This window comes from Entelurus aequoreus, linkage group LG03 (assembly GCF_033978785.1).
Source record: "Entelurus aequoreus isolate RoL-2023_Sb linkage group LG03, RoL_Eaeq_v1.1, whole genome shotgun sequence".
NCBI classification, from domain to species: domain Eukaryota; kingdom Metazoa; phylum Chordata; class Actinopteri; order Syngnathiformes; family Syngnathidae; genus Entelurus; species Entelurus aequoreus.
In genome coordinates, this window is record NC_084733.1 from 41,830,306 (window position 1) to 41,850,666 (window position 20,361).

General features: G+C 39.6%; 1 protein-coding gene across 12 annotated transcripts in view; it reads right to left on the reverse strand.

Moving 5' to 3' along the window:
* ralgapa2 (Ral GTPase activating protein catalytic subunit alpha 2) overlaps positions 1 to 20,361 on the reverse strand; it is a 310,363-nt gene that overhangs the window by 53,754 nt on the left and 236,248 nt on the right. For all 12 annotated transcript variants that reach the window (XR_009825291.1, XR_009825292.1, XR_009825295.1 and 9 more), the window contains one exon: positions 17,100 to 17,227. Coding sequence is in view for 7 of the 12 variants with exons in the window: in XM_062041843.1 (XP_061897827.1) it covers positions 17,100 to 17,227 (128 nt within the window). In the remaining 5 variants the exon portion in view is untranslated. The remainder of the gene's footprint in view (positions 1 to 17,099; positions 17,228 to 20,361) is intronic.

Consider the following 20,361-nt stretch of genomic DNA (forward strand, 5'->3'; position numbering starts at 1 on the left):
TATATATATATATATATATATATATATATATATATATATATATATATATAATATATATATATATATATATATATATATATATATATATATATATATATATAAAAATAAATGATAAATGGGTTGTACTTGTATAGTGCTTTTCTACCTTCAAGGTACTCAAAGCGCTTTGACAGTATTTCCACATTTACCCATTCACACACACATTCACACACTGATGGCGGGAGCTGCCATGCAAGGCGCTAACCAGCAGCCATCAGAGGCAAAGGGTGAAGTGTCTTGCCCAAGGACACAACGAACGTGACTAGGAAGGTAGAAGGTGGGAATTGAACCCCAGTAACCAGCAACACTCCGATTGCTGGCACAGCCACTCTACCAACTTCAATGTGTATATAAAACGTTGATGGAAGGGTTTTGAAGTTGTTTTAGAGGGCTTTGAAAGCTACAATGTTGACTCCCATTAGCCACATTCAGCAATCTTTTTTTTTTGTCTTCAGAATCCTAAAAAAAAAAGACGTGTGTTTTGGTCTCTGAATATGACTGTGAATGCTAGGCAAAAAAAAAAAGTTCCCCTTTGATACAACAGTTTGCCCGACTGCATATAATTATAAAACCACTGCTATTTTCCATGTGGGACAGTAATAATTGACTCTCGTCCTTCCAAAATCAGAACACAGACATATAACAACTTGAGTTAATGTGTTGACACAAATGGGGGACTGGCTTCCTTTCTGTTAATATTGCCATGGATAAAGAGATGCTTGTATTTCTACACACATAAGCATGCACACTAGGAGACATCTCCACACAAAACCTTGGGCAAAAAAGAAAATGGAGTTGTGTGTTGGCAACAGATTTTTCTAATCCTCGCCCTTGGGCTATATTGTGCAGTCAAGCAGGCTATTACATGGCAACAATTAGGGGGGCTGGAGCCCAACACCTGGTCGTCTCCTATTCTGGCCCTTCAGTGGCAGCTGACTGTACAGTCTCACAGCCAGGTGGCCCTCTTCAATGACATTAGCTAGTCACTCCAGGGTTAATCAGGAGTCTGCTATCATCCAGCGGGCACATATACAGTTCCATTCAGACTGGGTCTTTTATTGGGAAGAGGGATAATGTTGGCCACGTTGTTATAAAAACTTCTTCTGTTGAAGACCTCCGACAATCAACCAAGGGACTCGAAATTACCTGGGGGGGGGGGGGGTTTAGGCTCCTTGGAACTGGGGAATAAGTAGCATGGCCTGCTTTGATTGGCTCACACAAAGATTGCGGCACGTCAACTGTGCATCCTACTGATTACAATAGACCTTTTCATGGGTTGACAAAAACAGATGGAGGAGCGGGAAGTGCTATACATCCATGCAGGCGGGTGATGAAGCAGGGTGAGGGAAAGTGGATCTGGTCAAAGTCTGCAGATACACAAACAAGTGGGTGTAGCAAAAGCATCCCTGCTATATCGGTCCGCACAAAGCCCATTCTAAAGTCCCATAGTTTAGTGATCTGAGGGTAATTAATGCTCATTTGCATAAGAAAAGCTATTGATTTGTACCCAAATCAGCTAGTGTCTCATCAATAGTAATTATAGGCTATACATAACTAATGAAGATGTGTACACTACATTAAACAGAAGGACCGAGGGCAGTTGCTCAAACATACAATGATGTATAAATATCCTCCTTAAAGCCAGCCTCCTCTGCAGTGAACAATTGTGTTTTGCAAATTTTGGACCAAACACAAATGGTTTCTAAGAGAATACAGTTTATATGTCCATCAACAAGTACTGGTATTCTCCCTGAAAAAAAAAGAGTAAAAGAAGCGTGAATAATTCAAACAATAAAATGCTAATAATGTCTTGCTACAAAACAGTGGGATTATAACATTTTAAGATGGATGCCTATCTATTAGTGTTGTACTTGCTCTCACAACCCACTACATGTTTTTGTTGTGTGACATCAATCCCAATTGCTTGCTGCAATGACAAGACAAGATTTGGTCAATATTTCTCAGCCCGCTCCTTCAAATCACTCGAAAATGAAATAGACTATCGATATTAACACATCAAAATGTTGTTTTCTGTATGAATAGGCCTCCAATGCACTGCAATGCATACTTAAATGTTTTGTTTTAGTTACTGCTTTGTTTGCCCTGCGTTGTCTGTCCGTGCAGAAAATTCCATTTTGTGCAGAAATGCAAATGCTACAAGGCACGAGGACACTATGTATAAAAGAACAATTGCCTGAGGGCAACTGAGGAGCAGACAACACCTTTGAACCTTTCAAAGAGACATTAATGTGCAACTTATAAATAATCAACTAATTCCACCTTAAAAAAGCCAATTAAATGTGAGGCAATGAAGCCTTGAGTGAAAAAAAGAACCAACATCAACATTTGAATCGCCAATTCTGAACAAAGAAACCCAATAATGTCACAAAGTGACCTCCTATAGAGTTCCAAAATCCCAAGGCCACATCCGAGACCAAAGGATTCCAGTGCAGAATGATGAGTGACATTTCACTGACATTTCCCCAGCAGCATTCAACGTAGTAGCTCTGTCTCGAGACAGCGTCAAAAATATCTATGGATATGCTGAATGTGACACCGACGTATGGGGATGTGGGTTCTTTTAGGGAACGGTTTCAGCTTGGCGGCTGGTGATGAGGAGGCTGGAGCCTGAGAGATTGAATGGTAATCACTGGAGCACAGATAATGGATGATTGAAGGCTCTTTCTGCGCCGCTGTTGGATTTCAATATCAGAGAGGCCCTAGAATTGGGATTCTTATCAGGGGCGATGTGTCAAACAAAGGCGAGCTGAGTGTGAAATATGGGGTCCAACTCAGGCACACGACCATGGCGATTAGCACAAGGATAAAAAAGGCAGCCCAAACAAAAGGGGACAGCTTTAGCCGGACAAAAGGCTGTCCGCTGCCTTGTAACAAGAGACACCGAAGGGAAAGGGGACATAAAGGGCGGGAGTGTGTATTTTGTCAAATAAAGACAAGACAAGAGTTTGTTGAGATGGTTGGAAGGAAGCGTGGCTGAATAGTATTAGAGCCAAATGTTTAAAAGTGTTCCACACAACCTGCTTCTGAAGCAGAATAAAAGGACCAACAGAAACGAAATTCAAGGCCCCCTACCTCAAAACCATTCATACTCATCCAAATAAACACACAGGACCATTCACATGCGCACACGCACAAAAACCTATATAACATTGGCACAGCGGCTTCCATGTCTCTGCTAAGCCCCATCACACAAGCACACAAAAAACAACAACAAAATGATTCTCATTTATCCCAAATTCCAAGTGCTACTGCTTGCCAGAAAAGCTCATTAAACCCCCGCCCCCTTTCAAGAACCCTGAGACAAAAGAGAGGAAAACAAAACATAACTAATCAATGAGAATGCACCCACTGAGGATTGTGACAGTGTGAGTGGAGGGGTGCAGTGTGGTGGTGGTGTAGCATTGACAGTGTAGCGTTGGCTGGCTACAGGGCAGAGAAAGAAAGTTCATTAATTAAACAGGGATAAGGGAACAGATGGAATTGCTAGCTGGATGCTAATCACTTAAAGCGAACAGACAGGATCTAACATCCATGTTTGGAGTACCATAACACTAAGTACAGTGAAGACATTGTGGGGTCAGCCTGTACAACCTGAGGACTTATTATGGCCATTTAGAAAGGGCATAAATAAAAAATAATTGATTTTGAGGGGTATTTTTAATGGAACTATTTTTATCACTTCAATCAGGAGGTGTCCAAACATTTTACACCGAAGACCGGCTATTAAAAAATTAAAGGGGGGCATTTGGATATTTTGTATTTTGTAAAAAAGTACCAATCGCCAAGTCCTAAATACTGATGGTACCACATTTTGGTACTTTTGTGTGTTCATGTGGTAATAAATGTTATTTGTTTGATAACAATGTCTCATATTTATACATTTAACATTCAACACTGAGCTTATAATGATAACTATGCTGTCAAGTTGTTATATCTTGGTTTTTATATTGTACTTCTGAGTCTCATGTAAAAGTATGCATTCAATTGAGTATTATTTGTCATTAATGTCCCACTCTTGTCTTTTGTTGAGCCCTGTAAAGTGTTTACACTATAAATATTGTACTTATTACACACCAGCTGTTTGATTTTAAGTAAGCCTGGGCCGATAACAAATTTTGCTCGACGATATATTGACCTTGTTTATTGTCAACATTATTTTGAGACCAAATTAACCACTTCAAATGATAATATATAATAATAATTAGGGCTGTCCGATAATGGCTTTTTGCCGATATCCGATATTGTCCAACTCTTTAATTACCGATACCGATATCAACCGATACCGATATATACAGTCGTGGAATTAACACACTATTATGCCTAATTTGGACAACCAGATACGGTGAAGATAAGGTCCTTTTTAAAAAAATAAATACAATAATATAAGATAAATAAATTAAAAACATTTTCTTGAATAAAAAAGAAAGTAAAACAATTAGAAACAGTTACATATAAACTGGTAATTAATGAAAATAAGTAAAATTAACTGTTAAAGGTTAGTACTATTAGTGGACCAGCAGCACGCACAATCATGTGTGCTTACGGACTGTATCCGTTGCAGACTGTATTGATATATATCGATATATAATGTAGGAACCAGAATATTAATAACAGAAAGAAACAACCCTTTTGTGTGAATGAGTGAGAATGAGTGTAATTGGGGGAGGGAGGTTTTTTGGGTTTGTTGCACTAATTGTAAGTGTATCTTGTGTTTTTTATGTTGATTTAAGAAAAGAAAAAAAAAACCAGAAAAAAAACCCGATAATAAAAAACCGATATCGATAATTTTCAATATTACATTTTAAAGCATTTATCGGCCGATAATATCGGCAGGCCATTCACATGCGCACACGCACAAAAACCTATATAACATTGGCACAACGGCTTCCATGTCTCTGCTAAGCCCCATCACACAAGCACACAAAAACAACAACAAAATGATTGTCATTTATCCCAAATTCCAAGTGCTACTGCTTGCCAGAAAAGCTCATTAAACCCAGGCAGGCAGGCAGGTAGGCAGGCAGGCAGGCAGGCAGGCCGATATTATTGAACATCTCTAATAATAATGCAAGTATACCCTTAGACATGCAATAAACTTGCATTTCTTGTATATTTTAACATTGTAATTGGAATGTAAACTTTTAAAAATCCAAGTTAAATAAAGTGAACACATAATAAGAATAAAATATACTCTGTTGGCAAAATTTTGCACTTGAATAAAAATCACAACCAAAATCAATTAAAATAGGTTATGTCTCTGTTAAAGAGAGAGGTGGACCATTAAATACTGTATACACAACTAAAACAATAAATAATATGGCAAAATAAATGTATTGTTACCACAATGATCACGACTACCATTATTACTGCGGTATTGCTGAGTGTGCTCAAAAAATGCTTCTACACACACTAAAATATTTTAACCAAGTTGTATTTTCTTTAAATAACTAAAACAAATAGCTACACAATATACTTTCTTGGCAGAGGAAACATCAACTATTGTTGTGGCTTAATAAGAGCTGTGTTATTTTGATGTGTGTGTTTAAATATGAGTGTACTTCCATTTGTAAAACATTTAGAAGGTTTGTTTCACTTCCAGTTTATGTGACTCACACAGGTTCACTTTGTTAAACAGACCTCCGTTGGTTTTCAACTTGTGATAACTTTGTGCAAAGGCAGCACAGCATTTATGTTTAATGTTAAGTTAAAGTTAAAGTACCCATGATTGTCACACACACACTAGGTGTGGCGAAATTATTCTCTGCATTTGACCCATCACCCTTGATCACCCCCTGGGATGTGAGGGGAGCAGTGATCAGCAGCTGTGGCCACGTCCGGGAATCATTTTTGGTGATTTCAACCCCAATTCCAACCCTTGATGCTGAGTGTCAAGCAGGGTGGTAATGGGTCCCATTTTATAGTCTTTAGTATGACTCGGCCGGAGTTTGAACTCACGACCTACCGATCTCAGGGCGGACACTCTAACCACAAGTGAATTCTGTAACTGAGTAAATTAGACAGTAATGTGTTTATGTAAGTTTAGATTGAGGTATGACCTATCTTAATGGGGAAATACATTAATGTCTCTTGCTAGAAAGCTAACGGTAGTTGGGCCATAAGTTTATCTGACTGCAGAGCTAACGGTAATCGGGCCATAATTTTTGCAAAACGATTTTAATTGAATACGGTAATATTAACCATTGGGAGTTTTACAGCGGTTATTATTATTACAGTTTATGTGCAAGTAGTACAAATGCCTGCAGTTGCTGAAACCGATGCATTAGAGTGACTGCTCTTGTAACCTGTAACAACGCATGCATATGGTGGTTATTGATGCTGGAATTGTTACTGACTCCATTTTCATTTATTGTTCGGTTAAATGACTTGCCGAATATTGCCTCAGGCCTAATTGTAAGGCGCATCTTAGTCTGTTTACCAAATATAGAGATGTTGAAATTGCGATGTAAAATCGCTAATGCTAATCGGTAGCATATTTGAGGTATCGCCAACATAAATTAGCATCGAGGTAGTGTAACCCACGTCGGTTCAGTCCCTGCTTTTTTCTGTTCCGCCTGGGACTCGAACTTGGGATGTCCATATGAGAGAAGCGTGCTAGCTACCAAGCTAAAAGCACATGCTATCAATCCAATAGCCAGCACTGCTCTTTAGGCTGTCAAGGAGTGAGGTTTTTAAAAAGTGGAGCTCTACTTGTAAGCACTTTCTAACAGGCATGCTTGCTTTGTTGGTATAGAAAATTGCAACATTACCGAGAAAAAGTCCGCTATGAATACGCCTGTTTGCCAAGCACCTCAGCCAGTTCCGAGTCTGCAACCGGAAGTGATGTCACATGCAACAAAAGTATCGAAATATGGTACTGTTTGATTTTACGTGAATTGGTGGTACCAACCGAATTCAGTCGATACCTATAAAAGTACCGAATTCGGGATCCATCCCGAATCTCCTATGGTAATAAGTTATTCATGCATGTCAGCTTCGTGTTATTAGTATCAATATTTGATTGATTGATTGATATATTTTTATTTCAAATATGCATAAAAACAAGAGCAAGCCTGATCCAATACAGTGCTATAGCCTTAACAGCCATTATAACAAAATGAAAAACAATGGAGAATAAAAAACAAAAACAAATGAGCATTGGACTTTCTTTTTCTTTTACATATTTGAAAAGGAGTGAGAAGAAGTTTACACTTATTTAATCCCACCCCTTTTCTTTAAATCATAAATTACTCTGAGCTAGAACTACCTATTCACTCAATGTACAAACTTAATGAACTTGTATATACTTTACATACATCATAGATATATACATACATATGCACACCACACACATACATAGCCACATCATTACCACTAGTGATCATGGAAATGGTATCATGCCACCACAACAACACCACTGCCTCAATGGGCAGCCCCACACTCTTCTGTAACACAAACAACCCAATATCAAAGCCCTTCTTCATCTCTGTACCTCTGGAATACCATGTACTTATACTTCTTTTTAAACTGGTTTATGTTTGGACATTGCTTTAACTCATCATTCAAACCATTCCATAATTTCAATCCACAAATTGAAATACAAAAACTTTTAATGGTTGTTCTATAACTAAGCATTTTGAAATTTAAATTCCCCCTTAAATTATAACCGCCCTCGAGTGTGCTGAACAATTTTTGAATGCTTCCTGGGAGTTTATTTATTTTGGCTTTATACATTATTTGTGCAGTTTGATACAAAATAATATCATTACATTTCAATATTTTTGACTGTAAGAATAGTGAGTGAGTATGGTCCAGATATCCAACCTTATTGATGATGCGTACAGCTCTTTTCTGAAGTATAGTTATTGAATTTAATGAGCTTTTATAATTATTCCCCCAGACTTCCACACAGTAGGTTAAATATGGTAAAACTAATGAACAGTAAAGAATGTGGAGTGATTTGTGATCCAGAACCTGCTTTGCTTTATTTATTACTGAGATGCTTCTTGACAGCTTAGATTGTACATGTTTTATATGTGATTTCCAGTTAATTTGATCATCAATTGTAACTCCAAGGAATTTTATTTCAAAAACCCTTTCAATATCCACCCCATCTATTTGTATCTGCACCCTTGTTTCACGTGTCCTCTTTCCAAACAGTATTAACTTAGTCTTAGTCAGGTTTAATGACAATTTATTATAGTCAAACCAAGTTTTTAGTTTACTAATTTCTTCCATAATGACTTCCTGCAATTGATTTAAGTCATCCCCTGAACAAAAAATATCAGTGTCATCAGCAAATAACACTAATTTCAATAATGTAGACACTTTACATATATCATTGATATACAGGATGAACAGTTTTGGCCCCAACACTGACCCCTGGGGGACACCACAAGCAATATCCAAACATGATGAACAGCAATCCCCCAACTTCACAAACTGTTGTCTCTTATTTAAGTAACTTTTAAGCCAATCTAATACAACTCCCCTGATTCCATACTTTTCCATTTTATTGATTAATATATCATGGTTAATTGTGTCAAATGCTTTTTTTAGATCAATAAATATTCCCATTGCATATTGTTTCTTTTCTAGGGCATTTGTGATTTCCTCTACTGTTTCAACTATTGCCATTGATGTAGATCTGTTTGATCTAAACCCATATTGACAGTCAGAGAGTAATTTATGCTTTTCTAAAAATGCATCTAACCTGTTATTGAATAGTTTTTCTAATATTTTAGAGGATTGTGGAAGTAAAGAGACGGGTCTATAGTTTGTGAAGTGGTGTCTGCTCCTAGTTTTAAACAGAGGTATAACTTTAGCTATTTTCATTTCATTTGGAAATGCGCCGGTTTGAAATGACAAATTACAGATATATGTTAAGGGTTTTGATATCCCTGTAATGACCTTTTTCACCAATGCCATACTAATGTCATTGGAGTCAGTGGACATTTTGTTCTTACATTTGTTTACAATATCCAACACTTCTTCTTCACCCACTGCATTTAAAAACATAGAATTGGGATTTCTCTCCAACAATCCCTCCATATTTTTACCAGTTGTCCGTGGATCTGGGATTTTTTCTGCAAGTTCAGGTCCAATACTTACAAAGAATTTATTGAAGGCATTAGCCACATCTTCAATATTATCATTTTAATCATTTGTGAAATATGTTGGATAGTTATTTGAAGAGGTACTGTTTCTTATAATACTGTTTAATAAATTCCATATTCCTTTGATATTGTTTTTATTATCATCTAGTAATTTCTTATAATAATCTCTCTTATTTGACCTTATAATATGAGTTAATTTGTTTTTATATTTTTTATATTTATTTTCTGCTTCTTTTGTTTTCAATCTTATAAATTCCCTGTAATGAGTGTTTTTCTTTTTGCAAGCATTTTGCAATCCCTTTGTGATCCAAGGACAATTGGTATATTTTCTTCTACTGGTGCATTCTTTTTTTGGGCAATTTTTATCATATAATGACCTAAATATTCTCAATAATATATTGTAAGCACTATTAACATCACTATTTTCATAAATTACATCCCAATTCTGCTCCAGTAAATCATGTTTAAATGAACTAATGGATTCCTCTGATCTCGTTCTTCTGTACTGGGTTGGCTTTTCTAGTTTTTTTGTCCTGCAGTTTCCATTAAATATCAGAAAAACTGGGAGGTGGTCAGTGATATCTTTGATCAATAGCCCACTTACGGTCTTATTCTCAATATCATTAGTGAATATGTTGTCGATTAGAGTGGCAGAGTGAGACGTAATTCGACTGGGTCTGGTGATTTTGGGATATAGACTCATACTGTACATTGTGTCAATGAAATGATCTATATCTTTAGTTTTACTGGGATTTAACATGTCAATATTAAAGTCTCCACAAATGAAGACAGCTTTATTAACGTTACTCTCCTTTGAAAACAGGCATTCCATCCAATCTGTAAAACGTTCAATGCTTGTACCTGGCGATCTGTATATACAACTAATAATGACATTTCTACTTTTTTCCATACAAATTTCAACTGTTAGACATTCAAGTAGGTTATCAACCACAGTTGTCATATCCTCCAGACGTTTGAATCTCAAGGTGTTATCCACATAGATTGCCACCCCTCCACCCCCCTTGTTTTGTCTATTCATATTAATAAAATCATAACCATCCAGTTCAAAATCTGTCACTTTTTCACTGTTAATCCAAGTTTCAGATACTGCAATTATGTTAAATGGTTGTGAAAAGGTGTGTAAATAGTCCTTGATGTCCTTGAAATTCCTGTTTAGGCTTCTACTATTGAAATGGATAATGGACAATTTGCCTTTAGTAATAATATTCTGGTTGTACTGTTCATTGGTGTAGTAGCAGCAGTTCTCATTGATATTGAGGAGGAAATTATTGTCCGGGTCTATATCATGTTCCAAGTCTTGTAGGTGGTGCTCAGTGTATTGAGATGCTTTCAACTGTACATTGTCATATTCACTTACCAACTGAATTATGTGGCTAGTGTCATCTTGCGTATTGTCAATGTGTGTCATGGTTGTGTTTAATCGCTTTTACCTTACATTCCAATTCATACGTCATATTCGTTCAGATCTTCGATGTTTCTAATCAGCAGCACTTTGGCGTTCTCCGGAGTGCCGTTGAGTTTGATGAATACTTTACAGTTCGCAGTCCAAGTTTGTAGAATTTTCTTCTCTCTCCTCATTTGGCGTGCTTTTCGGGCTATATCAGCATTTCGTTTGGTCAAATGGTCGTTCATGTATACGTTTGTTCCTTTTAGCTTTCTTCCCTGTTTTAGCAACGCGATCTTGTGCTTTCTGTTGACAAATCTCAGAACTACGCTCGGCTTGTCGTTTGTTCCTCTCCTGGGCAAAAGGTGACATGCTTCGATGCTGTTACAGTCCAGTTGTATGTCCTTGGACTGCATGAAGACCGCTACCTGTCGCTCCATCGAAATAACATCCAACTCCGCCGGCTCCCCTCCATTCGCTGGGGTTACTGCTCGTGCGTAAGACCGGGGTTTGATGCTAAGTCCGGTGATGATCACATCATTGATCCGTGTGTACTGCTCAATATCAGCAACTCTGTTCTCCAGAATTGCGATTTTCTTGTCTTTCTCCAAATTGTCAGCCCTCATCTGATCCAGCTGCACAACAAGGGACATGATGGTTTTCTGCTGCTCCTTGATCGTAGCAACTTCCTCGATCAGTGTCGATTGACTTTTTAAGTTCGCTAAAATCAGCCTTGGGCGCCATCTCAACTTGTTTTCCTTACACTCTACATAAGTGGCCATTTAGGAGGATTATACCCTTTACAAACTGCATCCCTAGCACAATATTAAGAAAAAAAGTGCCACAGAACACTTTTTATGGCACTGTAGAGCAAAACAATACAACACTTTAATATAAAGACACTCGCAATGTATATACCAAGAATAAAGAACGAGGTTAATCTAAATTTGTCCTATGTGGTTGCTTATCTGAGACGTGTAAAAGCGTATTATTTGTAAGTATAATTCATTTAAAATTGCACAGACAAAATGGTCATTAGACCATTAACATCACCTATCATGGAGTTGATCTAATTTGTATGGATTGATAGACACTGACAAAATATCATTAGAAAAATTTGCTTTAGGGGACTGACAAATTATTAAAAAAATAACAAGGACTGTTGCAGGAGTAGGGCTAAGCAGCTAACTCAGTGACCATTCACAAAGTCATCGTCACTTGCCAAAACTAGGGGCACCACAAATGCCCATACTACTATTTAGTTCATAAATGTGGCAGTTCAACCACCCCTCACCTTATATTGTAAGTGTCATCAATTTGAAATGTTACACTTGAAGTCCAGCTCAGTGTGCTCCACAAAATGACATCTGTACATCTGTACCGAGGATGTCGTTGTGGCTTGTACAGCCCTTTGAGACACTTGTGATTTAGGGCTATATAAATAAACATTGATTGATTGATTGATCACAAGAATGGTGATGAACACATGAAATAAATGTAACATAATGCAACTTAGGGTATATTTATTTTGAAAATATGTTAATATATAAAGGGTTTTGTATGATGATTGACTTTGATGGGATTAACAAACTGAGCTTGAATTTGTGATGGCACAGAGAAGACGATCCCACACAAAACTGGCAACCTTGCTGGTTTTCACTTTGCAGCGGACAAACAGACAGATGTCAGACATGAATGGGTAACAGACGGACACAGGAGGGGAGGGGCAAAAAGAATGGGTTGGGGGTTTCAAGTTTAAAAATATACAGTGCACAATATTATTTGTGCTGCAAGAGGCTAAGCCATATTGTTTAAGTTTAATCTTATAGTTTTTTTGTAATGGTTATGGACGATATTTAGAGATGATGACGGATTATACTACCTTCAAAACAACAATTTTGCAAACCCAGATGTACTGCTAAATACAAAGGCAGTTTCCAAAACAAAAACAAAAAAGCAAACACAAATGCCCCAACGTTCACAACAGTTTGACACCAGTCGTGTCTGTGCTGTAGCACTGGCAGGGCTCTGGGTCCCAGCTGTTGGCACGTTTAGCGCCATGTCTGCTTTACCTGTGTTTAAAAGGGTATCCCCATGATGCTCAGGCTGAGTTGGTCTTGGCCCTCAGGGCTTTCAGGGTGTGGGTCTTATACACCCTATCTTATGGACTTGAAGGCGAAAGGAGGAGGAACTGTTGGGTGTGTATGGGGGGGCTTATAAAAAAAATGAGTAATGCAATGAGTCATTCTGCATTAGCAGCGGGGGAGAGAGACAGAAAGAGGAGGGAGTGGTTAGGAGGAGGCGTGGGGAGAGAATACTTTTGCATGTTGTATGACGCTAGACGCCATATGCCATCCGAGCTGAGCTGCCTCCTAAGTCAGGGCTCTTGGTTTGACAGGCCTGGGCTTGTCCCCCAAAATCACCCCCCCGCGACGTGCGCACACACACACACACACACACACACACACACACACACACACACACACACACACACACACACACACACACACACACACACACACACACACACACACACACACACACACACACACACACACACACACACACACACACACACACAGTCTCCCAAAGCCTCACCATTTTCCACAAACTAACACCCTCCTCCCTTTTGGCTTTCCTCGGCTCCACCAATGAACTAAGCAATTGTGTTAGTTGTGCATGGTTGCGCTGTGTATTTGTGCAAGTGTTTTGGCAGTGGGGTGATTTGGTGGTGGTGTGGTACTCAGTGATCTGAACACATCGGACATTGTCGTGAGTCTCGGCAAGAACAGCTGGTCAGCTGGAGAGAAGGGTGAGAGGGGGGGAAGGGATAAGGAGCGGGGTGGAGTGTGGGGACGATGTGGGGACCAGGAGGCAGTGCGCTACACTGATAATGGGATTAAGTTAAAACATTCAGTGGAAGAAAAGCCTGCCCCACACCTTCTCTCGGTAGCTCCCTAAACACCGCATAAACTTTCAACCGCTCTATCAAAGCCGAAGGCAGTCTCCACCCTCTACCACAATAAAACCACGTTGACCAACACAAAGAAACACACACTTATGACCTGTGACCTCAACCTACCAACCTTGAATGAACGCTTTCCATGTATATTCAGACTGGTTTAATATTAAGATGTTCCCAGTCCAGATTACGACAACATGACACGTCTTTGTATTGTCTGTACAGCTTTTTATAAACAGGAAGTTCACTTGTTATACACACATCAAGTGAGACCACTGAGTGGGCCCGCCATATAATGGACTAGTGCTTGGCATCTTACTGTGCCCACTGGAGCACTGCATACTCTTCAGTGATATAAATGGCCTTGTATTAACCACAAGACTGCATATGGTTTTGGTACAACAGCTGGCAAATTAGACCTATCAGCCGTGCTTAATAATTCATGTGAGAACAACACTAACATGTCAGATCTTTTTCATGACACCCTATCAGGCATACAAGCCCACTTTCATCTGTGCCAGGTGAGGAATCTTGACAGTCGACCAAAAAAAAAAGCTCGTAATTGACAAAGATGCCGAAAGACAGAAAGGGAACGGGACAATGAGCTGCTCAGAATGGGTGTGAGAATGTGTCACTATCAATGCAGTTGGCGGTAATAATTATGATGGCGTCTGAGGTGGAGGGGTGCATTAACAGCATACAAAGGGCTGCAAGTGGGGATATCATCACTACACATCCGTTGATATTATGTACATCGTTTCCGAGACCAGACCTGTCAGGGATAATGGTATACTTCAAAAGCTTTGCACTGAAAAGACCAAACCTGCCTCTAATCTTTCCACACGCACACACACACACGCACACGCACACGCACACGCACACACACACACACACACACACACACACACACACACACACACACACACACACACACACACACACACACACACACACACACACACACACACACACAAGCCTGTCCCGCATGACTGGCGAAGGGCAGAAACAGATTATGGTTATTGATTGGTGCCTGGAGATGCATCAGTGCATGTGTATGTGTGTGTGTCACAGCAGAGGATGGGGACTAAGGACAGTGTGCAAAAGCTATTGATTCTGTCCAATAGACAGGCTATGTCTCTGAATCAAGGTCAGCCCTGTACTGTCTCACCTATTAGAAACTTTCCGTTTCTCCGATACGCTTAACAATATCACATTGAGTGATGAAAACTGCTTGTCGAAGACAGAAACAAATCTGAACTTCTGGATGAAGACATTATTCTCAAGTGACAGTGGTGTCTGTGGTCACAGACATGGTTGGAAGGCTGGGTTAAGGTGACCCAATCAAATGCTTTGTCGAGCTAATGTGCTTTTTTTCTTTTTTTTGCATGCTGCTCCGTTAAAAAAACTTCAAATGAGTTTCACTTGTACTTTGTTGTCGATAAAATGGTGGAAAATGTGGCGTGTTAAAAGCAAACATCTCGTGGGCACAAGCATTCTGAAAGCAACTGTAAAGGAAGTATCAGGCGGACAATATACACACCCAAAAGCCAGACCACCTGCTTTCATCAACCATCTAAATAATAGATGAAACATACTGAGTTGTCTGTGAAAGCTTTGTTATATGTCTATGATTGGCCCTTGAACCTAAACCTTGATGCATATTCCAACTGACAATGAGCATTGGTACGAAACAACTGTACAGATTCTTCAAATAACAAAAAAAAGATGACAGAAGATGGGATAGGGAGAAATGGAGACATTTGTAAACCCTCCCACAGCGTATCAGTTTCTGTATTAGCTAAAAAATGTTGCCTGTGGTCATTTTCTATATCAAATCCTATTAGTCTTCAAGATCTGGGAGTGTTGCAGCAGACTGTTGAGAGTCCTATCCAGCCTTGAGACAGCAAGCGAGGGGGGGCCGCAGCGTCATACTGGCCTTTTATCAGGACACACGGGGGTCATATAGCTTCTCTTTGAAGAAATATTCAACTAATTACCACAGAGAGTGGCCTCACAGGCAGAGAGCAGTCTGTGGAGTGTTAAGGCATTGTGTCGAGGTAAACTAAGCACAGGGATTTTGCCGGAAAATGGCATGTGCCATTGTTTGAACATAATCATGAGGTAAAAAAGCTACATTTCCAAAGAAGAACGAAAAGCGAACAGTGTTGCAGGAAGTGCAAAAAGATGGTAGAGTGAAACTGCAAATAGAATGATTAAACCATACAATAAACAGGCTTTATTGCACATGCCTATGCTGTACATTTGACATCACCAAATCCAAGCAGTCATTTACTTCCCTTCTCCTCACAAACAGCAGACAGGCATGCAGATACTGGCAGCGTGTTTAGTGCGCCTGGCATATTTATTCAGCACGTCTCTTGGACGGTGCGATGCCTGGCAGTGCTATCAGCGCCAGAACTCCAGAGGCTTATCTCCTTCTCATAGATCATGATGATCTGCTGCTTGCTTCCCTGCTAAGGAATGCCAGGTAAGGCTTCTGTGGCTTGACAAAGGGGGGCAATCGAGTCTGGCTCCTCCCATTTAAGCTAAGAGTCACACAGGGCTAATTCTCTTGGCGTCGGGTAACCGACATCTGTCACTCAGGATGCCCCCAAAGACTCACAGAGAAGGCCTGATAGAGAAAATTGAGGCGATGCATTTCTCTGTGCAACAGCAGACAAATACTTACACATCCAACTATAAAGCTCCAAATGAGCCACTGGCTATTTTATTTAGGTGTAAAAATAGAACTCTTTTACCCAAAACACCTTGGGGAATGTTTCTATAGCAACTGCCAGGGGGGCAGCAGGGCTTTGGTGAGGCGGTGCTGTACATGCTGTCCGAGAAGGAGTGGGGTGTTATGAGGGATCAGGTTTCCCCCTCAAGGGGCCATCCCAACCCTCTCACCCACCCTCCCATGTCCCTCCCAAATACAATGCTGCTGGCATTCACATGCTAATTCGTCTCTATTGCTGATTACACTGCCTTTAAACCAACTGACAACTACAGCTGGAGTCAGGCTCTTAACGGCACACTGTTGGGAGGGATGGGTTGAAGGATGTTTGTGTGTGTGCGTGTGTGTGTGTATGTGTGTGAGAGCATGTGCATATTGGTTGATGTGGCTCTTATTTTGGCCCTCCTTGTGCTCCATAAAATGGTAGTAATAGATGATGACACATGATCAGTGCTCCTACCGTAAACAGCTCCATACATCGTTCCATGCTGCTCCAGGCTGTGCAACAGCCCCGGCTTAATAGCTGTATGCAAATCAACCAGCCAATAAAGATCCGTGTCAGCACTCAGCTATGTACATTGGCTGAGGTGACAAGTGTGCCACATGTCTGTGCATTTACCCAAACAGGGCGCTGGTCTTGCTGAATATGTCAACTCTGAAATTTTATGGATATAGCAGAGTTGTACACGTTATTTAAAAATATCACAGATGTAAACAAGTGTACATTCTTGGGTTGTTCTTTCCAACAAACCCTGTTAAATGCCTTTGGTTAATCACCTCAGTAATACAGTATATAAAACTGAATGAATGTGAAGAAAAGGATACAAACTCTGGTAGAGAGTCAATCGGGACTTGACAGCTCTGCTAGCATTGATGCAAGTGGCCCGCACTAAGCTTGGCAGTAGCTTCCCATTGATGATGGCACCATTAAATAGAGGCCCAAAGAAGGGAACCTGCAAATGTAAGAGTAAAACAATAGTAATTAAGACACAGGGTATTTTACCGTGCATGCTCATCTGAACTGAATTTTGCTGATGCTGCGGCTTGGATCTAAAAATAAGACAGGCTGATTACAAGTTGCACTCTGACCGTTTTTCCATCTGTTTAAGGCAAGGGTTCAACACTTAAGTTGATGTTAGCCAACTTTGCATGACAACTGCACATATTGAATGAGAATCAATGTATGGCAAATGAAATTAAAATGACAATCAATACTTAACAATGCCCTCGTATTGAGCTACCAAACAAACACAAAGCAGCAATAAGCATTTCAGCGGCAGTGTGTGAGTGTGTGTGGGCACACGCGTCTGTTCATGTGGGCCCTTAATCACCGAGGCCCAATGGTCATTGACCTGGAAGTTGACGGGAATGTCAAAGTCCCTCGTAAAAATCCTGCTGTCTTCAATTTGGTAATTTAAGGGGAATAATAGCAAGTCAAATTCTATAACAAAGGGGATTAAAAGCTGATTAATTAACTCTGATAGATGAGTTAGTACCATAAAATGTAGTTTTTCTTTTTAAAAATTTGAAGGAGGCAAAGTGTTTTTTGGTACTTTATTTGACTTCAAAACTCTATGCAAATACTGTATACGCAGAAATTGTGTTGTTTTTGGTGTGGGTTTGTTGATTTGAGAGGATGTTTGTACACAAGCAGAATATTTTACATTTGGGTAAGCACCCTTTAGAAAAATATTGAAATAATAAAATGTTAGTCAAATTGTAATAACATACAAAATGTATTATGTTACGCAGGGTCAGAAGCTGTTAAAGTATGTTACTCATAACGTTATTCAGAATGCTTACAGGAAACTTAGGATTCTAGGATGCCAAGATGGAAGACGTTGTTATTGCAGCTAACAAATGTTGCTAGTGGACATTTGTTTGACATCTAGAAGCCATTGATATATATATAAATACAACAGGTTTATGGGGCCTACAAGACAAATTGATACCTGATACCATTAAAAAATAGCTCTAATAAGCGATAAAAAGAAATGCTCTCGGCACTCAAGGCCAACAGGCGGCCGCCTGGGACGCCATTTGATGGAGGGGCGCCAAATTGCAGAATGTCAAACAAAAATAAAAAAATATATATATATATTTTTAAATAATATATATATATATATATACATATGACCTATGACGTGCTGCTACCTGCGCCATGAACCTGACTGATATGCTGCTCATGGATGGCAACGTCACATCGCGCCGCGTCACGATTGAAGAAGGCTAGTGGAGCAATTTTATTTTGATAATCTTTTACGGTGAAAAGATGGGCACCAAAGTTATCCGGTGCAGCCTATATTGCAAAGGAAGGAGGAGGAGCAAATATGGGCTCAAAGCAGAGGTATGTATGTACAATTAGCTAATTTATTTTTATCGTTAGCATCTTGATATTTCTTATATGGGCTAACAGCAACAACAGGCCATTCAGGGACCAGCGAGATCAGTTCTCATATGGTAACTATGAGCTCAATTGGGTGAACTTCTTAAAGGGGAACTGCACTTTTTTGGAATTTTGCCTATCATTCACAATAATTATGAGAGACATGACAACGGATGGAATTTTTTTAATGCATTCCAAATATCAAAAGTCATCTTACAATAGAGCCTATGGGAGCCGTTCACTTCTGCCTATAGAGCCCCTAAAAACATCCAAACACCTTCATTTAGGTTTTATATACATGATGTAAGTATACAGTTAGGTCCATAAATATTTGGACATTGACACAATTTTCAGTACTCCAGCTCTGTACAACACCACAATGGACTTGAAATGAAACAATCAAGATGTGCTTTAAGTGCAGACTTTGAGCTTTAATTTGAGGGAACGGTGTAGGAATTACAACACATTTTATATTTGCCTTCCACTTTTTAAGGGACCAAAAGTAATTGGATAATTGGCGTAAGGGACGTAAGTAAGTAAGGGACGGCGTGGCGAAGTTGGTAGAGTAGCTGTGCCAGCAATTGGAGTGTTGCTGGTTACTGGGGTTCAATTCCCACCTTCTACCTTCCTAGTCACGTCCGTTGTGTCCTTGGGCAAGACACTTCACCCTTTGCCTCTGATGGCTGCTGGTTAGCGCCTTGCATGGCAGCTCCCGCCATCAGTGTGTGAATGTGTGTGTGAATGGGTAAATGTGGAAATACTGTCAAAGCGCTTTGAGTACCTTGAAGGTAGAAAAGCGCTATACAAGTATAACCCATTTATCATTTATTTATTTATTTACTCAGCTGTTCCATGGCCAGGTGTGTGTTATTCCCTGGTTATTTCATTTACAAGGAGCAGATAAAATGCCTACAGTTCATTTCAAGTGGAGTATATTTATTTGGAATCTGGGGAGGTCATCTCTCAATATGAAGTCCAAAGAGCTGTCACTATCAGTGAAGCAAGCCATTATCAGGCTGAAAAATCAAAACAAAGCCATCAGAGAGATAGGAAAAACATTAGGTGTGGCCAAACCAATTGTTTGGTACATTCTTAAAAAGAGAGAACACACTGGTGAGCTCAGCAACACTAAAAAGACCTGGAAGACCACGGAAGACAAATGTGGTGGATGACAGACGAATCCTTTCCCTTGTCAAGAAAAAGCCCTTCACAACAGTTGGTCAGATGAAGAAAACTCTCCAGGAGGTAGGTGTATCTGTGTCCAAGTCAACATTTAAGAGAAGACTTCACCAGAGGAAATACAGAGGTTTCATCACAAGGTTGGTGAGCCTCAAAAACAGGAAGCCCAGATTAGAGTTTGCCAAGAAACATGTAAAAGAGCCTGTGCAGTTCTGGAACAACATCTTATGGACAGATGAGACAAAGATCAACTTGTACCAGAATGATGGAAATAGAAGAGTATGGAGAAGGGAAGGAACTGCTCAAGATCTAAAGCATACCAGCTCATCAGTGAAGCATGGTGGTGGTAGTAGTGGCATGCATGGCTGTCAGTGGAACTGGTTCTCTTATATTTAATGATGATGTGACAGCTGACAAAAGCAGCAGAATGAATTCTGAAGTGTTTCGGGCAATATTATCTGCTCATATTCAGCCAAATGCTTCAAAACTGATTGGACAGCGCTTCACAATGCAGATGGACAA